Source organism: Apostichopus japonicus, chromosome 23 (genome assembly GCF_037975245.1).
Source record: "Apostichopus japonicus isolate 1M-3 chromosome 23, ASM3797524v1, whole genome shotgun sequence".
Taxonomy (NCBI): Eukaryota; Metazoa; Echinodermata; class Holothuroidea; order Aspidochirotida; family Stichopodidae; genus Apostichopus; species Apostichopus japonicus.
This window is the reverse complement of record NC_092583.1, coordinates 16,146,203-16,156,617: the sequence shown is the minus strand read 5'-3', so window position 1 is coordinate 16,156,617 and position 10,415 is coordinate 16,146,203. Positions and strand designations below refer to the sequence as shown.

The window sequence follows — 10,415 nt, the reverse complement described above, 5'->3', positions numbered from 1 at the left end:
ACTAAAACGCTGGTGTTAACAAAGAAAAGCCATAAACGTTTAAAAAATAAACTAAACATCACATATTTTGGGTCAAACTGAGTTGAAATTCTCTCCCATTTTATGCAAAAAAGGGGAAATTGGTTTTAACATTGGGGTGTGTGAACACTGCAAGTCATGTCAAATTTTAATCGGAGATTCATCCTGTGGTCCATTGAGGTTCAGCAAGAGAAACGACCGTAGCAGAAATATAATCTCCATCCAACCAAACAGCCATCTTGATATCAAACCCCTGACTTTTACAGGTCATGTCTAGGTTCACACCAGTCATAATTGAGCCCAAAGACATGATCGAAAATCTCTACTGAAGAAAATATGACTAGATAAAGCTGTTGATCTCATCTGCAACATATTTAAAAGCCTCTCTGGCAAAGCTTAATAAATAATTATTGTCACTAGCTGGTATCTTTAATTGTTGGATGGTAAATCGTACAGGAAATTGCACGAGTCACGTGACAGGATAAAGTGGGATGTTAATAAAGAGTTATATAATTTTTAGTAGTGAACCAATAACCAACTTGTCTAATTGGATAATGCTCAAAGAAAGGTCATGCTAGGATGAATTTAAAAGATAATATCAATATGGTTAAATAGTTGATTGATCAATCCACTGATAAAAAATAAACAGTTAGAGAACATCTGTTTAATCAGGGATCCACAAGTTCTGGCAGAAGCAATATCAAGCAGTATTGATCAGTTATAGAGCTATCAATTTGCAAGAGGGTTGACTAATCTCAACACTTCCCCCTTCCCCTACCCCAATTCCCCTACCCCAATTCCCCTACCCCAATTCCCCTACCCCAATTCCCCTACCCCAATTCCCCTACCCCAATTCCCCTACCCCAATTCCCCTACCCCAATTCCCCTACCCCAATTCCCCTACCCCAATTCCCCTACCCCAATTCCCCTACCCCAATTCCCCTACCCCAATTCCCCTACCCCAATTCCCCTACCCCAATTCCCCTACCCCAATTCCCCTACCCCAATTCCCCTACCCCAATTCCCATACCCCAATTCCCATACCCCAATTCCCATACCCCAATCCCCTACCCCAATCCCCTACCCCAATCCCCAACTATTCTGCCGAAGGAAAGATAATATGGACAAGGTACGGATCCAAAAACAGCTATTAATAATGACTTTAATGCCAGCCAGCTTTCTCCCAAAATGTGCAAAAAATATAAAAAATGGTTCTTTTTGATGGCGCTATTTCATAACTCTAAAGAATTCATACAGCCTCTTTTCTGCAGAGAGCGAAAATTCCTTTTAAGTAGAGATACTGCACAAATTTACCAACAAATGAATCTGTTCAAATATATTCTTCCAAAGTCTGCTATCAAATAATACCTGGCATTAAAATAATAAGTTTGGTCGCTCAAGAGATTAGATTTCTGAGGGGGAGGGGGAGATGGTTTAATTAGGATACTTCAGTGGACTCTTCAAAAGTCCTCTGATATTGTCTCCTACTTTTCTCTTCCCCTAATAAAAAACTCACAAAGTAGCCAGGTCTTGCGGATTGACAGTTACATGACTGATAAAAGAAATGAACGTTACTATAAACTTTCAGTTATTCTCTTTTCTCCAGAAATCGGAAAAAATTTTTGAACAGTAGTTGTGGATCGGGAGACTATTGTGATTATTAATGAGGTCACACACAAAATACACCAAACAAGACCTTTAATTTAAAACATAAAAGCATAAAACATCTTGAAATTTAACATTTCTTACTTAAACCATACAAATTAAAGACATCTTGTTCACAGGCAACAAATGAACGCCTTGTGTCCATTTCTTATTCTTACTTACATTGATTACTATAAATACATACTACAAGTAATTTTACTCTATTATATCTTGCCATGCTCAAAATAGGTTTCCGATATACCACAGAATATCTGGACAAGGAGGGTCAAAATATGCCTTCATTACTAAGTGGTAATTCACGGAAGTCCTAGATAATGAGAAGCCTGGCTTATAACTTACGTATTGCTCTCAGTAGAGAAAGATCCCATTTTTCCCCAGTATTTTCTTCTACTTCTAATCTGAATCATAATATTACATGTCAATACTATTAAATAGCAATTAAAGAATTAAGGCTTATTAACCTAATCACAATGTTTTTAAAAACAAAGTAAACTAAAACTTCACACCATCTGAGTACTTGACAAAGAATGAAATGCAGATATTTGTCAATAATATCCTAGAAAAAGACATTTCTGAGGCAATCTGATAAATTACAACAAAGGCTATCTAACTTTTATTTATTTACCTACACATGCTGTTTGCAGTAGATAAGCAGTCTGTTACCTACACATGCTGTTTGCAGTACATAAGCAATCTGTTAACAGTTTTTGCTCTCTCTGTAAACACAAAGGCTGAAGAATAAATCAAGTTACATAGAAATAATTAATTTTTTTGTTTGGTTAACAACAACAGGATACAATTCTATGAGATACCTCAGGAAGCCACAATTTCAAAGAATCTACTTACATTTCCCCTACCCCTCCATCCCCAGCCATCTCCCCTATCACTTACAATAGAAGCCATTTATGAGAACCACAATTCAACAATTCATAAATGCATTTGCAAAAAGTGAAACGTTGAGTCTCTTAGTAAGGATATGAACCACAAAGTATAGAGATGTTAACAAAGTCAAGACATTGTCATGTTAGTTCCTATTAATACACCAGGGGGAAGCAGGGATGTAGAAGCTGGTGGGTATCTAATTACCCCCCCCCCCTCCCCTCATATGCTACCAAAACAAGCAGGAGATACAGATATATCTGACAGTACTGCAGCCATCGGTACCCTCACTAAAGCTCATTCCACAGACGATCCGCGATAACAGTGTAGTAACAATCAGAAATACTTTGCTGTACCTCTGTGGAGGGATAATGGAATTGGTAAAACCCTTCAAGGAATGACCACATGTGAGTTTCATTTACTTATATTTGAGTTCCTATTTGTGTTACTCATTACACAATTACAATTTCTACTTCTACTATCAATAAAACATACAGTATGACTAAGCATGCTCCTCATCCCATTTCCCATCAGCCTCTCCCCCCACAAAAATACAGCCCCTCTCCCCCCACCCCCCTAAAGAAAAATGCGATAAGTGTGAATGGGTGTCCCATTGAAGAAACAACTGCATAAGCTTTTAATCCAGTGATTCATTCAAGTCTTCTGATTGGCAAACAAAGCTGAAGTGAGACTTACAAACTCCTGGCTCTGTTCAACCACTAACAACCAGAATCCCTTAGAGAGGCTGTCAACATCAAAGTAGAAAAGAAAACAAGGAAAGAAGAGAAATAAACAGAACGTCCTATTTACAAGACATGCCATTAAGAAAGCAAGATCTGATGCTCATCTGCTTCCGAGAAGACCTCCGACTATACAAAGAGAGACACAAAAATGGCACCAAGGAAATAAGGAACAGGTCAAAACAGACGGCTCCCCGAAGCAAGAATCCACCATCCGCTGACGACGACGAAACGGTGACCTAAAAGGCTACAACACAGGCAAGATCTCTCCAACTTTGAATTTGGTTTTCTTGTTCCTTCATTTTACATTCCACACATCCTTAGAGTAATATGTCTATTTGCCACATGTTAACATAACCACTAAAAGCAAAGTTTGTACGACTGCCACACAATGTTTGAGGCTGTCTGACTAACTGTGTGCTTGTGTTTGTCTATCTGTCTGTCCGCCCGTCCGCCTGTGTGTGTGTTGCACAAAAGAAGAGAATAAGAAGAATATTGTGAAAGCTGTAATATCTCTTTGGAGTAATCACAGCCCTCACTCTCATTATCTTGCAAACCGATGAGTCCACTGCTTGGCTGTTGCGTCGTGCATTTCTTTGTCTTGAAGATACTGTGTGGCTATACTTCCGACCAGTGGATCCTCTGTAAGCAAAGAACCAGAAGCAATATATTATTATTACATCTACTGACAACAATTACTGTTATCATTAGAGTGCGCTGGGAGGGGAGAGGGTGCTAAATGGTCATCACAAATATGGATAGAGATCTATAATAAAAGTCAGTTAAGAATGGTAACGTCAATAGACCCAAAAGGTTTATCAGTAAAATGATAGTGAAATGAAAAGTCGAACAGGGTTGAATGACAAATTGTCAACTGCAAAGATACGCAGGGGTTCCCAATAGGTAGCCTACGGGCTATATACTATATATATATATGCAGAACTAGTTAATCATTTATGAGAGACCTACGGCCTTTGGCTGGAGTATCCTACCATTCTACCGTACACATCCCTCAATCTAGGTGTAGTGAGATTTTGGTTTACTTTGGCCCTTTCTTCCAACAAATGTTCATCTCTGGAACTAGTATAATAAGTTGAGAACCCCTGGTCTTTGGTTATTTCTTATTGCTGCCTGCCTATTGAGATGGCAATGTAACAAACTATGAGGTGAACTACTGAAACTTAACTATCACAACACAGTTTCCTAACATGCAAATTATAAAACTTACTGGTTTATATATTTACGAGTGACCCGCTTACCTGTCTCCCCACAACATTAGCACCTCATTCTACCGTGTCTAGTATGCCCTGGTAATCTTTTAACACTGTGCACCCTCAGTGACCGGTCCTATCCGGTCAATACCCTTCCTTCTCATTCTACCATCCAAAGTGTTTACTCATGCGTTTTCGTAGTGGAATCAAAAGTGTTGGATTTCACTTTTGTAGCGTACTTTGTAAGCTGCGAGCCGCATGAGTAAACACTTTGGAAGGTAGAATGAGAAGGAAGGGCATTGACCGGATATGACCGGTCACTGAGGGTGCACAGTGTTAAAAGATTACCAGGGCATACTAGACACGGTAGAATGAGGTGTTAATGTTGTGGGGAGACAGGTAAGCGGGGAACGAAGTAAATTCACAATTTACCTGCATGATACCACAATCTGTTTACATGTCATCACAATCTGTTCATATGACACCACAATCTATTCACAATGACACCACAATCTGTTCACATGACATCACAATCTGTTCCCATGACACCACAATCTATTAACAATGCCATCACAATCTGTTCACATGACACCACAATCTGTTCACAATGCCATCACAATACGTTCACATGTCATCAAAATCTGTTCATATGACACCACAATCTATTCACAATGCCATCACAATCTGTTCACATGTCATCACAATCTGTTCACATGGCACCACAATCTATTCACAATGCCATGACAATCTGTTCACATGACACCACAATCTGTTCACATGACATCACAATCTGTTCACATGACATTGTAATCTGTTAACATGACATTTGCAATTTGTTCACATGACAACATAAGATTCACCAATCTGGTCTGCCAAATGTACTGAATAAAATTTTCAGTAGGACAAATCTTCCCTCTAGTAAATATGTCATGGACCTTGAGACTTGGGAATTGAGACAGCTTAGACGCTTAGAGCTCTCACCTGGATTACAATCGGAGAGAAGAGAACAAATGGAAAGAAGCACTTTGCCGATAGTTAATGCCGGGCTCCAGTTGTCTTTCAAGATGTCCAAGCATATTGTACCTTGACTGTTAATATTGCAGTGGTAAATCCTGGTCTTGAATGTGACCTGAAAAGAAATAAAGGGTTAAAAAAAAATTGTTTTTGTTATAGGAATGTGTTTGTTATATCATATATCACTCAATTTTGCCAGAAGCAGGTATTCCTTACAGGGAAATCCCCATGAAAATTTGAAAAAGACGAAATCCAAATTCAGAAAATTATGGCCACATAAACGTGCTTAAAGTAACAGGCCAAATTGGTAAAATGCAACATGTTTACCAGCAAGATGCATTTTATAATCAGACTTGATAGATAGGGTTTCATGATGTCTATAGAGAACCAAAAGCAGCGTTAGCAACCGACAAACTTACATAAACTCTGAACTGGGTTCTTTCTCACATGATGCATATTGACAAGTTTCGTTCACGGTTAAATTTCTGTACACTTTTGGAACAAAACGAAGGACGCTTTATTCAGACAGGAATTTCCAAGGCAATAAATGACAATAAACAAACATGAAAATTTCATGCATAGATATTCAGCTTTTGAGGTTGTTTTCTGTGTACAATTTGTACAATGTAAGACACACCAAGCAGACTTAGAAATGAACGTACAGAGACGTCTTGATTTTTATCCAAAACACACTTGGCTCAAACGACTGAAGTTTGTCATTTCTGCTTCTCTGAGACATTCCAGTCAAAAGCTTGATAAAATAATTCTCCCTACCTCTCATTTTGGAGATAGGTAATGAAATATTAATAACTCAAATCAGCTGTCTCCACTGATTTTACCAAAATTCCCCACCAAAAAAGACAAAAAGGACTTCATACGATGAGATTACAACTGATCACACTTCTGGAGAGCGTCCTCCTTTTGATATTTTCACCAAACGCGACAGAACAAAAGTGAATATTTCACAGTTACACTATTCACAGCTCTTTTAACCCAGAGACTTTTTTAATACTTTCATTAATAACCAACTGACCGAAACCAATGCAAACACAACTGCATAAATGGGCCAGTGGTTCTTTACAGACTGACTAATTTGCCTTACCCGTGGGGGCTTAAAGGGGTACTCTGGTGAAAACTGGATATCTAAAAAGAAAACACCGCCTTCGTAGACAGATCCTCTGGGACCTTTTATAGTGGAGACCCATTCGTAGATATTGTCAGCTTTAGGGCTTGCACTGTTTGAGAAAGAAAAGAAAAGAATGAAAAAACAGGATTACAAAAAATACCATTTAACTGTTTAGTTCATCTTTCTGGCTGAACCATGTAACATTCATGTGTATGTGGATATCCTTTACCACTAATTAATTCATCCATCGTACTGATTCTGATAATCATGTAATATACCATTTAGTTGTTACATACTGTAACATTTTGTGTCTCATGAGAGTTTAAAGAGTGTGAAGACTCGCGCACAAAGAAACGTCTTATGTCGGTAATCTGACCTAGTTTCGAATGAGGTGTAACAGAAGTGTTAGACACCACCATCGATCCCAGAAAATACACACACAGCTTGCTACCGTCGGTAATTAGACGCTAGTGTACAGTCAATACATACAGCTGCGGTCAATACCCACAACACAATGTACATAGCAGCGATGGACATCTCAGGTCCAGCTAAAGATAACAAGGTATCACGTTTCACTACTGTCTGCATTTTGTAGCGACAAGAAGAAAACATCATTTGCAAGCAATAGAAAGTTAACTCTTTCAGAGCGCGGCACACGGTTTGGGGCGAGTCTTCAATGCCTTTAATGTGATACATGAATATTGCTGCCTTTGCCATCCTTTGAAGTTTATTCCTAACTCCATCATATCTACAGCCAGTGGCAACTTTGGGAGCCTTAAGTGAGGTAGCAACATTTCACTTCCTCTGCATGAAGATCAAGACTCTGACAAAGTCAACCCAGGTTGCAGACTTTAATCTTTTCTCCGTTTTGGTTTTGAAAGATTTTGATTTAAATTTGCCACAATCTGGTGATACGTACCACTCTCTATCTTTAAGGAACTAGATGAGGTACCACCTCACAAAACAAGTTTGTTTACGTCACATTGAGGATCGAACAAACTGAGAATGACTTTAAACCTCGGTTCATGATTGTGAAGAATATCGTGTATGAAAAACATCTGCAATTGTTCATATGCAACTTCGGTTTCCTTCCTCCAACAGGCCTTAAAAGTTGCATGCTTAAAACAACAAAAAAACTTCTCTGACTGCAGGAAGCAGTCATAGATTTAATCTATTTCATGTCACACAAGGAACTTTATCAAGTGCACTGCGGCAAGCAGCTCGTGTTGCGGTGCAAGCAGCCCATGACTTATGTCTGTCCATCGCACATAATATCCTCTTTAACAGGTAACCCTAAGCCCCTTAGACATTAGTAGCTTCTATCCATTGCACCACAAACAGCAGCAATGATCAAGGATGATGTATTATCAGCATTAATAACACATTTGCCAATAGCATGACATCAGTCTCATGGCACCACCGCTGTCGAACCCTTCACTGAGCACGCTTTAATAAGCGGCCATTTAAACACAACTATTGCATTAGTTCAAACAGCGAATGCTTATTGATACAGCTTGTTGAGGACAAGCGCTATACAGCAATGGGCAATGCTGCCTTGAAAGACGAGTTTGAATTGCTAGGGCACAGACAACACTGGTATTCCCTGTAGTGACCTTCCTCCCTTTGTTGTAACTAAATTAATACAGTTAAAGCTACATAATGCTTGAACAAAATTATGGGAATTTTTTTTTTTTTCATTTTCCATTTGATTTGCAATTGTTTAAATGTAATGTGTTTTTAATATTAGATTAATAATTTGTTATGTATTTTGAAGACATTTGAGGAAAATTCTGCATACTTTTATTAGACTTTATTTTAACAAATATTCAGAACAGAAAATGACACAGAGAAATAGGTTAACGAAGAAAGAGAAATTATGGGTGGGTGATGAAGGAGGGTGGGGGTAAGAGGAATATGGAAGACGGAGTGACAGGAGAACGATAAAAACAATATATTGTAGCATTTAACTATGATAAAAGGCTAAAATATACAACTGATATACATTGTGGATTATAATTTCTTATAGGAAAGAGATTATGGAGAAGGGAATGGATGGTGAATAATTGGACTTACCATAAAATTTGCATCTCAAGAATTCAATCATCTTCATAATGTAATACCATACTTTGTTTCCTTTTAGATTTTTTTTGGGGGGAGGGGTGACCTTTTTGGTGTGGGTGGGATGGAGGGGAGAAGGGGAATCCGGGGGGGACGCATGCCAAAAGTAGGATGGATTATTCTATGAATAGTATGGGAAAACTAGGAAACTAAATGGTGCACATCTTCAAATTTGGATGTTTTGTGCCAAATTAGCAGAATTCTGTTCTAGAAGGTTGTATCATCGGTCGTTACCTTTCTTTTACATATGAATGATTCTAAGTTTTGGATACCATTAATTACTCAATATGCAAAACATCTCGCCCAAATTTATCCAAGGTAAATTTTGGCAATTTCAATTTGTGGTCATATTTCGATGTATTGCATGTACCTATCTTGATGGTTAATTATTACTGCGGGAGAAAGTTCTTGAAAAGGGTTCTTTTTTTTTTTTTGACTGTGAACATCCAACGGTGAAATGAACTATGATTTTCAGACACAACACTTTATAACTCATGGTACAAAGTACAAGTTAATATTTACACATTAAATTTGATAGTGTATTGTGTATTTATAGTAGTTGCACAGTAACTTGCCAATATTGACAAACAGAGAAAAATTACAAATTGATTTTGCTCCACACGACTGTTTCTTTTTTATTTCTATTTTTAAAATCTTTTATCAAATAATTGGATATTACATGCAGAATCGTATAACCTAATTAACTTGATTAGTTTGACCTTCCAGAAAGAATGAATGAATGTCAACATAATTTCCAAAGTTAGTTGAGTTATTTTTTTTATTGTTTTTTTAATGTAATTGTTTTTCTTCACTTGATTAGTTTTCCCTTCCAGAAAGAATGACTGAATGTGAACTTATTTGTTAGTTTATTTATGTAATAATGTTTTCCTTCAATCAAAGGGAAACCATAAGAGGCAAAGGCTAAAAGTCAAATCCTTGACTGAGTGGGTGATCTCTCTGTATTTCTATATATATATTACAGGATGAAAAGCTTCCACTTTCGATATATATACTTTCATAAGCATTGTAAAGGAAATGTTTTTATAGGAGAAGAAAATGAAGTCAATAGGTCATATCCACACCAGCACACAACCTCTAAATTTAGATTGTCTGTTGCCAGATATTTTATCTACTCAAAACATAAATCACCTGAAGTTTTTCACCAGGTGAAAGTTAATTAGAAAATACTTTGTGATTGCATTTGATTCTATTACAGCTGGCAATTGTTCATGTTAGGACTGTCTGACATATTACATGTGGAAATCAAAATTGAAAAAAAATCATCATCTTTTGCATATATTCTTCGTCATTTGTATTTTGGTTGGTTTGTCAGTTCAATTCATTCTTGCTGACTTGACTGATTCAATTCCATCAGGTTTAATTTTGCTGTTAATTCATACGGAATGTCTGTGTAAGATGAAGATTTTTAAAATGTTTTCATTTAAATATATCTTCACCTTAGTAGTACAGTTTGTGATATAAATTGGGTTCTTTGCATAGTTTAAGACAACTTGAAATAAATCAGCGTGAAATAATCAGCGTTGAAATAATCAGCGTGAAAAATGAAACAGAAAGAAGGCATTTCCCAAACGATCTATAAACCGTTGAGTTAATTTCAGATTTTGTGAACAAGAAATAGACCCG

General features: G+C 37.3%; 1 protein-coding gene across 2 annotated transcripts in view; it reads right to left on the bottom strand.

Moving 5' to 3' along the window:
- Positions 1-1,778: 1,778 nt before the first annotated feature.
- LOC139964596 (ubiquitin-conjugating enzyme E2 E1-like) overlaps positions 1,779-10,415 on the bottom strand; it is a 32,174-nt gene continuing 23,537 nt past the window's right edge. Inside the window, exons 3-6 of one of the 2 annotated variants that reach the window (XR_011792036.1) lie at positions 6,630-6,762; positions 5,495-5,642; positions 2,347-3,944; positions 1,779-2,308 (exon numbers count right to left, since the gene is read on the bottom strand). Coding sequence is in view for 1 of the 2 variants with exons in the window: in XM_071966319.1 (XP_071822420.1) it covers positions 3,847-3,944; positions 5,495-5,642; positions 6,630-6,762 (379 nt within the window). In the remaining variant the exon portion in view is untranslated. Of the gene's footprint in view, positions 3,945-5,494; positions 5,643-6,629; positions 6,763-10,415 lie in introns of both variants that reach the window. The other variant, XM_071966319.1, reaches the window with a different exon arrangement.